General features: G+C 40.1%; 1 protein-coding gene across 1 annotated transcript in view; it reads left to right on the forward strand.

The window, feature by feature from the left end:
- Window positions 1-15757, forward strand: part of baz1b (bromodomain adjacent to zinc finger domain, 1B) — a 25087-nt gene extending 9330 nt beyond the window's left edge. The window contains exons 5-21 of the mRNA XM_062068252.1: window positions 583-704; window positions 850-1047; window positions 1139-1327; window positions 3172-4456; window positions 5518-5667; window positions 5774-5912; window positions 5999-6132; window positions 6473-6587; window positions 6692-6790; window positions 7583-7760; window positions 8903-9088; window positions 9220-9367; window positions 9498-9645; window positions 9773-9888; window positions 11153-11283; window positions 11368-11474; window positions 13759-15757. Coding sequence (XP_061924236.1) covers window positions 583-704; window positions 850-1047; window positions 1139-1327; window positions 3172-4456; window positions 5518-5667; window positions 5774-5912; window positions 5999-6132; window positions 6473-6587; window positions 6692-6790; window positions 7583-7760; window positions 8903-9088; window positions 9220-9367; window positions 9498-9645; window positions 9773-9888; window positions 11153-11283; window positions 11368-11474; window positions 13759-14620 — 4307 coding nt within the window. The 3' untranslated portion in view covers window positions 14621-15757. The remainder of the gene's footprint in view (window positions 1-582; window positions 705-849; window positions 1048-1138; window positions 1328-3171; window positions 4457-5517; window positions 5668-5773; window positions 5913-5998; window positions 6133-6472; window positions 6588-6691; window positions 6791-7582; window positions 7761-8902; window positions 9089-9219; window positions 9368-9497; window positions 9646-9772; window positions 9889-11152; window positions 11284-11367; window positions 11475-13758) is intronic.
- The last annotated feature ends 492 nt before the right edge of the window (window positions 15758-16249 follow it).

Below are 16249 nucleotides of genomic sequence, written 5' to 3' on the forward strand. Positions count from 1 at the left end.
CAGTAATCTTGAGTGCTGCAGAAATTATTTTGTAATCCTGGCCAGATCTGTGCCTTGCCACAATTCTGTTTCTGAGCTCCTTGGGCAGTTCTTTCAACGCCATGATTCTTATTTGCTCTGACATGCACTGTGAGCTGTAAGTGCGTTTGTAGACAGGTGTGCGCCTCTCCTAATAAAGTCCAATCAGTTTAATTAAACACAGCTGTACTCCATTGAAGGAGCAGAACCATCTCAAGTAGGATCAGAAAAATGGATAATATGTGAGTTAAATATAAGTGTTTTTAAGTGGGTTTAGTGACATCCTGGAAACACGGACTCATAAGGATTTCACTGATTTTGATTAGACTATTACTGTATGCTACATCTTGATTTTGCTCTACAGTGGCTTATTTTGCATCTGTACTCACGAAAACAAGCAGCAAGTTTAATCGTGCTAAAACCGAGACCTTTTTTTTTAAAGTTTAGGCCTAAAACCCGGGTGTATGTAATAATTGTAATTACGGTATCAACCTTCAGCATAGTATTCGCTTCTGAATAAATACAATATATGTTAACAATTGACATTCTTTTGTTTTCTTTAAGGTGATCGAGCACGACGTTCACCAAGAAAACTGCCCACTGCCGCAAAGGAAGAGAGGAAGAAGTGGGTGATACCCAAATTCCTTCCTCATAAGTATGACGTCAAGCTGGTCAATGAGGACAAGGTTAGTATCCTTTTTTTTCATGTTAGCCAAGACATAGCATTGTCTTGTTTTTAAAATCCCTACGTTTTGCTCTAAAATGACTCTGAAGTTGTTGTTGATGGATATAAAAAGGAATTGACTCTAGTCCGTCTGACCGATGCCACAGGTGATTAGTGATGTGCCAGCAGACAGCCTTTACAGAACAGAGCGCCCTCCAACCAAAGAGATCATCCGCTACTTTATCAGACACTATGCTCAGAGGCTGGGCATGGGAGAGAGTGCGCCCTGGGTTGTTGAAGATGAACTGGTGAAGAAGTTCAATCTCCCCAGTAAATTCAGCGACTTTCTTCTTGACCCACACAAGGTATTGCACTTGTAATTACCGTATATAGGCATATATCCATATGCCATTTAATTAGATCCACCCAACTAATACTCCTTTACTGTTGTTAAAGTTTTTAGCTGCAAATCCCTCTGTAAAGCGCAAGAGCTTGTCGTCCTCGGAGGGTAAACCTAGAAAGAGGCAGAAGTCCCTTGGCACACCAGGAGAGGATTCAGGAAATGATAAAGGAGAGAAGAAAAGGGGAAACAAGAAAGATGCCCCGGGGGCGCCACTAAGTCCTACCATCTGGGGCCACATCCAGGTAGGATACATGTAAATATTAAGACACAGTTTGGTCTGTCAGTTGTAGGGTTGGCAATCGGGTGATTTTCCCAGAATTTATAAAAAATTTAAACGTTGATTCCTTTTTTTGATACTCTGATTTCTTAATGGAAGCATTAGCTGCTGCAAAGTTGGCTCGCAGCTAACTGTTTATCTCCACACACCATGTGAATCCGGTCTTCTAAATCTTTAATTACGGAAATTAAACTGCAGTTGTTAAAATGCAAAACCAACTTTTCTTACTTATTAGTACATGCTGTTGGGTATTTGGGATCTGCATAAGTCCCGAAAATGTGAAATCAAACCGTGGAGGTATTGCGGAGATATTTATGAAATAATCTTGCCTACCTTCCTACTTTCGCCAAACAACAAGCTGTTTGGAATGTGCACAATCGGTGACGTCACAAATTGGGAGTATTGAATAAATTTACCTAGAGTGCCTTGCTCGTGTCCGCCATTGTAGTCATAGCTGTTGTCAACAAGTTCCTTATTTTTCGCTGTCCTTTTGTTGTGTGACAGACTGGGTCGTACGTGGACACGCGTCCTCAGCTGTCGCCATTTTTAATACAAAGGAGTGTATAGTTCTCACTTATATCTGTCAGTAGACTCGCTATGGAAGCGCTAAAATCTACAACAAAGATGGCGGGGAGAAGACACATTTGAAATGGAGGCAGTAAATAAAGTCCACCCACAAAACAGCGCATCCTAAAGAGGCGCTCAGAAAGCGGCTCAAACAGTCTGTAAAACTATGCAAAGCACGAACAGGCAAACTAATAGCTAATCTATCTGCTAAGCTACCTTGAAACAACTCAAGAACTAAGTGCTTCGTAAACTTTTAGAAGTGTAGATGGCACTGCTTTGCAGCAAAAAGTAAGCAAATGTTAACAGGAAATTAACAAATAGATGAATAAGAGTTAGCGAGTGGGATAATACAGTAAAATAACAATTGCAATGACAACTGCTCAGTTGCTGTCAAGCGACCACTGCCAGGCACACACGTAAAAATGATCCATAAATAGCGTTGATACCAACGGTACTATCAAGTTAAGATTGATACTAGGGCAGGGTTGTCAAAGTTGTTTTCATTGAGGGGCCACGTTGCAGTTATGGCTGCCTTCAGAGGGCCATGTGTAACAGTTAATCTATGATTTGGCCTATGCATTTGATTAACATATATATATATATTTTTTTTTAAAGAGACTGTAAAAAATAAATCTGTAGATTTTACAATAAAAAACTTGCAACTCAGTCATGAGATTTTTTCTGTAAAATAAACACTGATAATGTACTTTATTGACGCGTAATATTTCCAGGAGTTCAAGGGCCACATAAAATGACATGGCGAGCCAGAGTTGGCCCCCCGGGCCTTGACTTTGACACCTGTGTACTAGAGTGACTACCGGTACATCGTTATATTTATTTTATACTCATATATTTATTGTATATTTATATTTATCTTTTTTTAATTAAATTTTAATTTTCCTTACAAACTAAGGAAATAATTTATTCTACACAAAAGGACTTTGAAAGGAAACAACAAAGGATTTAAATACAGTAAGTAGTAGATAGTAATTTTTGCTATCGGCCGATTTCAATCATGGCAGCATAAACACTGATTGGAACATTCCTTTTTTTTTTTTTTATGAGGTTTTCAAAAATAAAGTGAAAATGTAGATTGATATTGTGGTTAAAAATAACCCTAAAAGAATAGTAGATTTTTGACCCATTTTGAACCGTAATCGCAAATCAAACGATGCCCAACCCCAGTCAGTTTTGAGTTGTCATCCATAAAGCTTTAATTTAGTATTTTCTTCCCCATTGCAGAAAATATCCATGAATAGTTCACCATTAAAGGTGAAGAACTCTGGAACACCTAAGAAAGGAGAGGGTAAAAGCTCCGGTCCTTCTAGTAGAAAATCTGGTGACAGGAAGGATGGTAGGAAAAACGGAAAGAATGATTTTAAAGCTTCTAGAAAAGATGGTAAAACTGGTGTAAAATCATCAAAGATGAAGCAGATGACGCTGCTGCACCTAGCTAAGAGCCCTGCTGCTGGCAGTCCCAGGAAACGAGCACGCAGTAGTAGCACGAGCACACCTAAACTGGGGAAGCCACTACATCCAATGGCTCTCCACCTTCTTCGCTACTACAAGGAGAACAAGGGCAAAGAACACAGAAAGCATGTTCTGTCTGGCCTCATCACCAAAGCTGCAAAGGCCTTGTCCCTCGATGACCGGGGCAGGCTGCCCGATGAGCTAAGAGAGCTGGTGCAAAAACGCTGGGAGAGACTGGAGCAAAAGAAACGCTGGGAAGCCATGAGTGAAGAGGAAAAACAAGAAGAGATGAAAAAGAAGCGAGAGGATCTCAAAGAGAAACTAAGGGAAAAGGCTAAGGAAAGGCGGGAAAAGGAGATGCTGGTCCGTATTGAACAATCACGTCGATACGAGGACCAGGAGATTGAAGGTGGCAAGAGCCTGCCCACATTTAAGCTTGTTGACATGCCTGAGGGGCTGCCCAACACCCTTTTTGGAGATGTTGCAATGGTTGTGGAATTCCTCCACTGTTATGCTGGCTTGCTGATGCCAGATGACAATTATCCCATCACATCCATGACCCTGATGGAATCATTAGCTGGAGAACGAGCTGGCTTCCACTACCTAAACCGTGTCCTGGTGGTACTGCTTCAGACGCTGCTGCAGGACGAACTGGCCGAGGGCTACAGTGAGCTGGATATCCCCTTATCCGAGATCCCCCTCACGCTGCACTCTGTGTCCGAGCTGGCAAGGCTCTGTTTGCGTCCCAATGACGCTCAAGGGGAGGAGAGTGGCCACGGATCTGTGGACTTGGCCTTGAGCTGCTTTGACGATGTGGTGACCAGCGAGTTCCTGGAGAAGCTTGAAACCGTTGAGGTGTTTGAACTTTGCCCCGAAGAGAAGGTCAACCTGCTCGTAGCGCTGTGCCACCGCATCCTCATGACCTACTCGGTGGAAGACCACGTGGAGAGCATGCAGCAGCGCACCGCTGAACTGTGGAAGGAGCGCCTGGCAATGTTGAAAGAGGTCAACCGCAAGATGGCCGAGAAGAAGAAGCAAAAAGAGGTTGAGGGCAAAGGTAAGTTGGCGTGTTGTGCGATGCAGACCAACGATAGTTTTTAATAGTATCGTTGTATCATGGTGATCCATGTTGATGACACATTTGTAAATTTGACAGCGACAAGCTAATGGCCGCATCCTCAACGCAATGTAGCATCCTCGCTAGCAGCCAACGTCCCTCCACAATGCAGCTTCTAAATCACTAATTGGCAAATACACGATATTTCCTGCAAGTAGTATTATCACTGGAGGACGAGGAATAGCTAAACATGCTACACCACACAATGTCAGAGGATACATAAACCATAGCAAACCGCTAAGCTCCAGCTCTCGAGTGTAAACAGGGGTGGGCAGGTCGATGCAAATATCAACAGTAACGATGCTAAGTAATAGCATCAGTATATGATCAATCCTACAATGATTAGATTGATAATTGTTATCACAAAATCTTTTTTTTTTGTCAATGTTTACAACCTCAAGAAATATAAGCCACTGGTAGTTTTTGCTTTTTTCCAGTTATTTTTTCATTAAAAATATTGTATGTAGTAATAAAAGGGAATAAGGGCACATATTAAATCACTTATATTGTTACGCCCTTCTGTGTATTTGTCGGTTACAGTGACAAAATATGTAACCACTTGGTATTGGATCGATGCCCAATAACAACATAAGAATAAGTGCCTGTTAATTTTGACAGAAGTGTAGAGAGAACCTTGTCAGAATAGAAAGTAACCAGCTATGAACAGCAAATTAGCAAGTAGATTATTAATAGTTTCGACAAAATAATACACCCGGAAATTATGCTATATGTTACTGTAAATGTCAGCATCCTAACCCATTTTAATTGCTTCTAGTATCATTTATATGCCAAATATATTGTGAAATATTTATTTATATTTAGAGGCTGCAATAGACTGTATGTCGCGATATCGATTTTGGACCATATTGCTAAGTTTTAATCATTACAGAAACATGAACTGGACAAACAAATATTTATGTACTGTTTATTTAATTTTTTTAAACAAAAAACAATCACTATTTCTTTTAAAATAAAGCGTTGTTGTTTTCCCGCGACCTAAGATGATAAGAAGAAAAAGGACGATCCAAAGAAGGAGATCAAGAAAGAAGTAAAGATCGAGCTGGTAGATCTGATCAGCTCAGTGAAGAGCAGACAGCTGATGAGCATACAAGCCAGGAAGGAAAGGGAGGAGATGGACAAACAGAACAAAGGTGAACCTTAGCTAACCTTACTTTACCTTACCTCACCACACCTTGCTACTACTCAGACAAAAATCTGAATTGGCAAGTAATTTGTTTGTGTATTATCACCACCAAGAGCGAATGGAGGAGGCGGCTGAAGAAGAGCGACTGCGCAGACAAAGAGCTACAGCAGAAAAGAATTTCAAGGATGGTATAACCAAGGCCAGGCTTGTTTTCCGCAGAACTCCACTTGGTACAGACAGGAATCATAACAGGTAATTACCTCCTGAAAATTAATTTCTATTCAGAACAAATGAGTCCGTTGACATTATTATTCATTGAATTGAACATCTTTGTCCAGATACTGGCTTTTCTCTGATGTTGTTCCTGGGTTGTACATTGAGAAAGGCTGGGTGCAGGAAAACATAGACTACAACTTCACTCCTTCGCCTGGGGAAAAAACAACTGAACCTGAGTTGGATGACGATGAGGATGGTGAGGCTACTGACAAAGACAAAGTTTTATACCGCCCTTTCAAAAATTATGTATGAGAATGTGAATGTGTGTTTTTGCATTGATATTGTATGATTTAGAGCAATGGTCCTCAAAAGTTTTTTTCACCAAGTACCACCTCAGAAAACACTTGGCTCTCTTTAATACTATAGAAATGGCTAGCATTTAAAATACAGTAGCATAGTAGTCCTAAGTATGTAACATTGCACAAACATCAACAATGACACTCCATATATTTACATACTTCTTTGGCATCCCACAAGATGGAACCTGCGTACCACAGTTTGAGAATCACTGATTTCGAACATTTCTTTGTATGCAGGAACAGACGGAGATGACGGGAGTATCAATGGTACCAGTAATGATGGGGCCCAGCAGGGGGCAGCAGCAGACATTTGTATAGAAAATACAACTCCTAAGCAAGGACAAAATCTCTGGTTAGTGCTGGTCATTCGGTTTTCTCTTTGCCCTTTGGTTTAAATACTGTATGTGTATGCTTTTCTTTCTTTTCTAAATTCTAATATTTTAATCCTGTCAACAGGTTCATCTGTGACAGTCCATCGGAACTGGAGGAACTGATGGAAAGTCTTCACCCTCAAGGAGTCAGAGAGAGTGAACTGAAGGCAAAGATAGAAAACATGTAAGTTGATGCATAAATATTTATGGAATTAAAAAAACATGTCTCTACTAAGCCTGTTTGGTTTTCATGTCTTAGTCAGTCTGTCTGTCCAGGTATAACCTACGTTATTAAAAAATATACATTCGAAAATGAAATGCACTTGAGATTTTAACACCGTGTTATCAAGCCAGTCACTAGTTACTAAGAAAAATAAAATATTTCGCCCTCCCACCAACTCTCCACGGCGACTATAAATAGTATAATTTTTCTATGAAATTATTTAAAAAACACATCTGCATAACACTGTCCCTATTAACATTAAAAAAATGTATATAAATCAACTTACAACAAGGAATAACTTAACATTGTTTTTAGGTGTTACAGAAAATATTTAAATTGCATCAATTTGCATGACATTACAAAGAAAATCCAATTTAACCTGTAAAAAAAATTTGACCCACATGAACCATTTATTACAAATAAAATGAAATAACCAATACATTCAAATTTATCAGCAACATTAACTCAGAGCACACTATATAAAACAACTTAACCTGTGAAACAAGAATGAATTGTGCAGATTTTTTATTTATTTTTTTAATCCAAATGAAAAAGTCAGGATTAATGTCTTCAATGATCACGTCACAGCTTCGAAGCAAAATACTGAATGATACTGATAATGCATGTTTTCCGAGGTCACACGCGTTTGCCCCAGCATCTCTCCCTGACCCCCCCAACCCATTATTTGAGAAGGACTGTACCAAGCATTAGCAATGAATGTAAATATGATGCTGATTCCTTCTCCTTGTACAGGTACCAGGACATCATGCACTCTATTCATTTGACCCGCAAGGAGAAAGTGGTCACTCGGGCCGCTGATGGGGACACAGAGCTGCTGAAATATCTACGCAGTGATATTCAGGAGATAGCCTCACGCCTCCTGAAGGGTGGTCTGGGATACTTTGATGACGACGCGGACATTGAAGATCAGGTAAGCAGGTTTAAAGTGTCCATCACTGCAGTTGTGTTCGCTTTGCTTTGGTTAGTTAAAACGAACTGTGCTGCCTAATAAGTAGATCAATGATGAATATCAAAATATGCAGCTCAACAAGGAACCATTGCCTAGCATAAAGCACTAAATGCCCTAAAATTGTTTGGTTGAAATTAATTGAATGCACAGGTGCAAAGCCACTTGTTGCTCTTTTGTTGAAATGAGCAGTTAAAGGGCTGTTTGCAACCTTCAGCTGCGGCCTAGAAGTTGCTAACTTTTTGAAGTGTTGTATTATATCCCTTCCTCTTCAGGCTTGAGCACATAAACTATGCTCCACATAACACACACGCATAGTTATGTTTAGGAACACAACAATTAGTCGACGTCGACAAAAATCAACCATAACTTGACGCAACAAATTAATTTTTCGGTGACGTCACACTCTTGCGTTTTTCTGGACAGCAACTAACATTAGCTAGTCAGCACGACCAGTAAATGGCAAGCAACGATATATAAAATTGTAAATTGTTCTTTGGGCGGAATTTTTAAAAAAGCCCAGTGTTTTTTAAGCCTTTTAATTTTTATTTTAATATTTTTAAATTGTTCTTTGAGTGCAATAAGAAACAAGTTTTATGTATTGTAAGATTTTCTGTTAAAAGGAAGCTAATGATGACTTTTGTTTGTGGTCCTCTTTATTTTGAGAAGTATCAAAATACATTTTGGTAACGCTACCAAAATGTTGGTATCGGGGCAACTGAGCAGCCTATTTCATAAATATTTCTGTATGAAGTAGTCATCTTTATTGTTAGTTAGCACACGCCTAAAGCAATCGCAAGCTGAATTTAAAAGCCTGTGAATAAATTAGAGCGACTGGCAGTTATTTGAAAAAACAGAAATAAAAACTTGAACAAAATAAAAATAAATGTACAATTCCTCAGCAAAACAACGCAAGTCCACAGGAAAAAACGGTATTGACTGACTTTGTGCTTCAATGATGTCCCCAATACTTTTTGTTCCTAAACTACTAGTTGTATGTGTTATTCTGTAGAGTTCTCATTTTGTCCTTTCATGCAAGTGAAAAAGTCCAATTATGTAGGTTGTATGATTGCTTCCTAACTGGCCATTGCGTCCTCTGTCCACAGCTGGAGACAATGGACACCCTGAAAGAATTAGGAGAGAGTATCATTACAATTCAAGCATGTGTGATCAAGAAGTTTCTGCAAGGATTCATGGCCCCAAAGCAGAAAAAGAAGAAAAAGCAAGCCGGGGAAGAAAACAACAAAGCTGAAGAGGTGGACGAGGAAAAGAAACTAATAGAAGAGGCCAAGGTGTGTATGAAAATCTGCTTAGACAGTGGAATTATCTTAGGTTGATTTACATATTTGCTGCTTCAACCTGAAAATGTTGCCCAGTTTTTGGAAAATTTTAACCAGTGTTAATGTAAAATGAATCCCCTTAGGTTGCAACGGCAGTAGAGAAGTGGAAGACAGCCATCCAAGAGGCCCAGACCTTCTCCCGCATGCACGTGTTGCTGGGAATGTTGGATGCCTGCATAAAGTGGGACATGTCTGCAGAGAACGCCCGTTGCAAAGTCTGTCGGAAAAAAGGTAACGTATTGTCAAGAGAGTCATTTGGGACTAGTGATAAGATAGACTTTGTCCCCTTTTTGAATAATTAACTTAACTATCTGAACAAAAATAGTGTGGTCTCAAAGTGAACTCTTTGGTGTTCTTTCAGGTGATGATGAGAAACATATCCTCTGTGATGAATGTAACAAGGCCTTCCACCTGTTCTGCCTGAGACCTGTGCTGCACCGTATACCTGAAGGCGAGTGGTTATGTCCGGCCTGTCAGCCCACAGTGGCCAGACGTGGCACACGCTCAAGGTAAGTGTTTCCATCAACAAGCAGTGACAGTCTTGTTGACGCGGTGCCATAGATCCTTTTCAGTCGAGTGCCACTTAATCAAAACTACAGTGGAAAAAGATCCAAAGAGTAAAATTCTGCTCCTCAGAGATTATAAACAAGACAGCGATGAGGAAGATGATCAGGAGGAGTCTGAAGAGGAGGACTCTGACGAAGAGGATGATGACGAGGAAGACTCTGAATACAAATCTATGGGCCACAGCTGTGAGTGTCATCATTCATTATCACTATTCTGTTATCTAATGAAAAACTCAGTGTCAGGATCTTCTATGCATATATTTATATTAATCCAAACAATGGCAGCAAATACACTTGCATCCAATAAGTGTCAGTTAAACTGTAGTCTTAAAGCTGGGGTACCTAAGTTATATTCTTTAACCCCCGCAAAAAGGTTATTAAATGTGTATTTCTGCAATTATTTCATGCAAATATGCGTTCACGTGTATTTTGATCAACGCTGTTCCTTCATACTACTAGATCAGTGGTGTACAAACTTTTTCTACTGATGGTCGCATACTGAAATATCAAAGGATGCAGGGGCCATTATGATATATTTCATTTTAAATATCAGTACAATACAGTTGACCCTCGCCACATCGCGCTTTTAAGTTTTGTAGGTTCACTCTTTTGCAGATTGTTTTTTTAGTATATGACATGTATTTTTGCCTTCAATTAAGCATTTTGAAGCACGAATTTTGCTAAATGAACTGAAAATATCAAAACTACGGTAATATTGGCATTAGATGAGACGAGGGCTCCAAAGTCATTATAGTACATATGTCTAATTTTTGTATTATGTCTATTATGTTGGATTTAACAAGTACAAAGGTGACTAAAGGGTGGTATTGCATGTGTAGAGAGCTCTCATAAAATGAAATAAAAACATATTTAAAAGGTCATAAACAAATTGTATATGCTTTAACTATGAGAATATTCCATTTATAATTAATAGTTCCTACTTCGAGGAGATTTTTTTCCCATGGTTTCACCCGGAACCAATTAACAGTAATAAATGAGGGACTATTGAACACAGTTTGTTTTTTTTAAGAAGAAAAAACAAGCCCTCATTTCAGCTTTGTGTTATTGGTGTCAACACTTAAAGTGTTTCCTGTTACATTACATCACTTTGCTTTTTTGTTTTACTTTTTGTTTTTGTCTCAGTAATAGTGTTTTATAGAATGTACCAGAGGCCTTTAAAAAATAATTGCTGCTGCCCAAAAACAGCTCTTGTGTCACCCACTCCTGCACTAGATGGAGCCAGTTGGGGTGTCTCATAGTTTGAAAATATCAGATTGATGCAAGGGTGTTTAATATTCATATGCGACAGTAAGCTTGGTTATGTACTCCTGCACCGATCAAAAAGTTTTTCTGTGAAATTGGTGAAAATGTTTTATTTTATTTAATTGATCATAACAGTAATGTGTGGCATTGTTTTTTTCTGTCTTCATCTTTTGTTTTTGCTCAACAGTGAGATCCAGGAAGAAAAGTAAGCAGTCCTCAAAAAGTTCTAAAAGTAAATCTAAAAAGAAATCGTCCTCAAGCAGTCAGAGCAGCAAGCAGAGGACTGGTCCCAACATCCCTGCAGACATAGATGAACTGGTAAGAAACCAACTGGTTCGTTAATTGCGCAGGTGTGTACTTTGAGTGGCTTTTTAAACGTCGCTTGTGTGTTGTTTTCTGGAGGTGCGTCAGACTTCCCAGTCAGGAGTGCGCAGACAGGTGCGAGAGATGGAGAAGTGTGAGGAAATCCTCAAGAAACTGACGAAGTTCCGTTACAGTTGGCCTTTTAGGTGAGTGGATCTTTTTTTACACAAAAGAACTTAGGCTAGTCACGTTATGAGAATTTCAGTAGTCAATACGGATACCTTTGAATTTCCAAGATGCTCGATACTTACCATATTGTTCATACTATAAGGTGCACTTAAAATCCTTTGATTTTATCAAAAATTGACAGTGCAGTTTATAACCCGGTGTGCTTTGTGCATGTTTTAATTCTGGTTGTGCTTACAGACTTTTTTTGTGGTACACGGTGTAAAATGTGTGCATTCGTCCTCTGTTGATGCCATTTCTAATATAAAGTAGTGTATAGTTCCTAAGTAATTTGTCAATACACTCGCTATTGAAGCACTAAAAACTACCGGTACAACAAAGATGACGGGTGAAAAGACGCTGTAGAAATGGAGCCACGTAAATAAGACCCGACCACCAAACGCTGTATCCTGAAGAGACGATCAGAAAGCAGCTTGACATCACGTCATGGTCTGTAAAACATAATATATGCAAAATGCTGACCAAAGAACCACCATTACATGTTATGTAGACCACAAGGAAGTGTTTTAAGTGTAGAAAAAAAATCATAATATGACCCCTTTTTGCACAGCAGTAAAACAAAACAGAAGTCTTCGTCATGAACCCATTAGCTGCGAAATGGTAATTGTACTTCGGTTGAAAGCTCAGTCCAAACAGAAGGGCAATACAGCACCTGCAGTGAGCGAAGTCATCCAAAAGATGGCGCCATAGCACAAACAGTAACACATTCAGTGTCTTTACTTGTTTAGTTTTTTTAAACTATTTGCATTGTGGTTGCCAGTGAAGAAAAATCTATAAATTATCTGCACCGCTTTATATGTTTTATTAGTGTAGGAAAAAAGAAGTGACTTATAGTTCAACATGTACTGTATTTCCCTTTACTTTGGAAGCAGACAAGCTTGATTCATTAGGCCTACAATGTTATGTCAAAACTTAACATGATTTGTGCAAGTAAGTACACTATATTGCCAAAAGTATTTGGCCACCTGCCTTGACTCACATATGAACTTGAAGTGCCATCCCATTCCTAACCCATAGGGTTCAATATGATGTCGGTCCACCTTTTGCAGCTATTACAGCTTCAACTGTTCTAGGAAGGCTGTCCACAAGGTTGCGCATCGTGTCTATAGGAATTTTCTACCATTCTTCCAAAAGCGCATTGGTGAGGTCACACACACTGATGTCGGTCGCGAAGGCCTGGCTCTCAGTCTCCGTTCTAATTCATCCCAAAGGTGTTCTATTGGGTTCAGGTCAGGACTCTGTGCAGGCCAGTCAAGTTCATCTACACCAGACTCTGTCATCCATGTCTTTATGGACCTTGCTTTGTGCACTGGTGCACAGTCATGTTAGAAGAGGAAGGGACCCGCTTCAAACTGTTCCCACAAGGTTGGGAGCATGGAATTGTCCAAAATGTTTTGGTATCCAGGAGCATTTTAAGTTCCTTTCACTGGAACTAAGGGGCCAAGCCCAACTCCTAAAAAACAATTCCACACCATAATTCCTCCTCCACCAAATTTCACACTCGGCACAATGCAGTCCGAAATGTAGCGTTCTCCTGGCAACCTCCAAACCCGGACTCGTCCATCAGATTGCCAGATGGAAAAGTGTGATTCATCACTCCAGAAAATGCGTCTCCACAGCTCTAGAGTCCAGTGGCGACGTGCTTTACACCTGTGCATCCCCCGCTTTGCATTGGACTTGGAGATGTATGGCTTAGATATGGCTGCTCGGCCATGGAAACCAATTCCATGAAGCTCTCTGCGTTCTGTACGTGGGCTAATTGGAAGGTCACATGAAGTTTGGAGCTCTGTAGCAACTGACTGTGCAGAAAGTCTTTGCACTATGCGCTTCAGCATCCACTGACCCCTCTCTGTCAATTTACGTGGCCTACCACTTCATGGCTGAGTTGCTGTTGTTCCCAAACTTCCATTTTCTTATAATAAAGCCAACAGTTGACTTTGGAATATTTAGGAGCGAGGAAATTTCACGACTGGATTTGTTGCACTGGTGGCATCCTATGACAGTTCCACGCTGGAAATCACTGAGAGCGGCCCATTCCTTCACAAATATTTGTAGAAACAGTCTCCATGCCTAAGTGCTTGACTTTATACACCTGTAGCCGGGCCGAGTGATTAGGAGACCTGATTCTGATCATTTGGATGGGTGGCCAAATACTTTTGGTATTCCTAAAATTAAATAACAATTTTTGATTCTCAAACACGTGCGGTTGATTTGGTCCTAATTGCTCTGTTAAATCTTCTCCAGGGAACCCGTGTCTCCAGAGGAGGCAGAGGACTATCTGGACATCATCTCCCAGCCCATGGATTTCCAGACTATGCAGAGCAAGTTCAGCCAAAGTGCGTATCGTCATGCCCAAGACTTCCTGGAGGACATGAAGTTGGTCTTCTCCAACGCAGAGGAGTACAACGAGCCGGGCAGCGCCGTGCTCTCCTGCATGGCCAAGACCGAGCAGGCCTTCACCGAGCTGCTCCAGAAACTGGTCCCTGGCCTCAGTTACCTCAGGCGGCGCACACGCAAGCGCATCATTCAAGCTCCATCGTCATCAGAGGACGAGGAGCAGGAAGAAGAAGAAGACAACGAAGAAGAGGAGAGAGTGCCGCAGAAGAGGGTTCAGAATAACAAATCAAATACAAAGAAAAGCAGCAGCAAACGGCGAGGTCAGACTGTGGAAAGCGAAGATGAGGAGGGAGAAGAAGAAGAGGAGAGAGCGCCGCAGAAGAGAGTTCGGAATAACAAATCAAATACAAAGAAAAGCAGCAGCAAACGGCGAGGTCAGAATGTGGAAAGCGAAGAGGAGGAGGGAGAAGAAGAAGAGGATAGAGCGCCGCAGAAGAGAGTTCGGAGTAACAAATCAAATACAAAGAAAAGCAGTAGCAAACGGAGCAGTCAGAAGGTGGAAAGTGAAGAGGAGGAGGATGCTGGTAAGAGAAGAAGTAGGAGGACCTCTTCCAAACCAAGTGGGAAGGATGACAGGGATCAGGCGAGCGATGGCGAGCAGAACACTCGCAGTACTCGCCAGCGGGGGGGCGGGGCAGAAGCTGACCGTGCGAGCAGTGATGAAGAGCGACCTAGGCAGCGACATTCCAAAAGACAGAAGCGCTCATGAAGCTTCTTTTTTTTTTTGCTTAGTGAACAGACTCCCTTCCAACTTTAAGCTGGGAAGCAAACCTTTTCTCCTTTTAAATTTCTGTTCATATTTTTTGAAAAATATCAAGAGAAAAGTGATTTATATTTGTAACATGTATGATTGGTGTTTTCTTTTTTTGTCCCCGTTACCACCACGGAGAGGTCCTCCGAGCTCTTAGAGTGCACCTTCTTACTCTCCTGCAAACGGTAGCATGGAAGTGCACTTGGACTCCTTTGACATGACTTCCCTGAGCCTTTCCAACTCCCGTCTCCTTGGTGGATGGAGAAAGACGATGCCCCCATGAACACTTCTAGATGAAACCTAGGTTCTGTGTATGTGACCACATCAGATGCAACTTTTGTAAACTCTCCCAAAACTCAGTCGGTGTGTCGTGACTTTTGAACCAGCAATCTCAGTTCAGTGTAAAAAAAAAAAAAAAACACGCTAGTACCTCAAGGATGGAGGGCACTATTTTGTGGAATAATGTACCAAACATGCCAGCAGCCGCAGGACCACTTTTGCGGAAGTAATGTGCATAAACATTTGTAAAACCATGTTTTAAACAACAAATGTTTATCTAAAAGGGTATTTTTTTTAATAGTTTATATTTTTTGCACATTTTTTTTTGTTTTTGTAAATGTTTAATCAGGGCTCTCTTATTTGTGAGAACATGTATAAAAAAAACAACTATCAAACCTGGCAGGAAGTCAATTGAGTCACATTTTTTTAAAGAACACCTCAGTGATTAGTTATAAACAAGTAGTGGTAGTCTTGCTATGTCTTTTCTGGCTCGCCAGGTGGCGCTCTTCTCTTGTTTTTAGCAGCATTTCAGTGTCAACTGCTGGTACTTGACGCCAAACAAGAGAAGACGGAAGCAAGCCTTTAGTCCTCCTGTGTGCATCCTGTGTTTGTTTCCTTCATCCATAATGCAATGATGTCAAAAATCTCAATTGCATCATTTGTGCAAAAAAAGAGTGGAATTTGATTTCCCAAGATGACACCTGTCTTTAACTGTAAATGTCGCTTACCCACCCTTTTTATACATATGTTTATAGTTTAGACAGGTTTCTGGAGTATTGACATGACAAGACTTTCCAATAAAGATTATGAGTATAATTTGGATTTGTTGTTTGTTTTTTATATATATGTAAATGTGTATATATACGTATACTGTGTGTGTGTATACATACATACATACGTATATATATATATATATATATATATATATATATATATATATATATATATATATATATATATATATATATATATATATATATATATATATATATGTGTCTTTATATGTCTTAATTAGATTATCCAAAAAATAGTGCTCGATACCGTGGTAGAGCGTAATATGTATGTGTGGGAAAAAATCACAAGACTATTTCATCTCTACAGGCCTGTTTCATGAGGGGTTTCCTCAATCCTCCTGAGAAACAGGATTGAGGAAACCCCTCATGAAACAGGCCTGTAGAGATGAAATAGTCTTGTGATTTTTTCCCACACATACATATATATATATATTTATACAGTGGGGCAAAAAAGTATCAGCCACCCATGGACAATCAATGGGTGGCTGACTAAATACTTTTTTGCCTCACTGTA

The sequence above is a fragment of the Entelurus aequoreus genome, linkage group LG13, assembly GCF_033978785.1.
Source record: "Entelurus aequoreus isolate RoL-2023_Sb linkage group LG13, RoL_Eaeq_v1.1, whole genome shotgun sequence".
Classification (NCBI taxonomy): Eukaryota; Metazoa; Chordata; class Actinopteri; order Syngnathiformes; family Syngnathidae; genus Entelurus; species Entelurus aequoreus.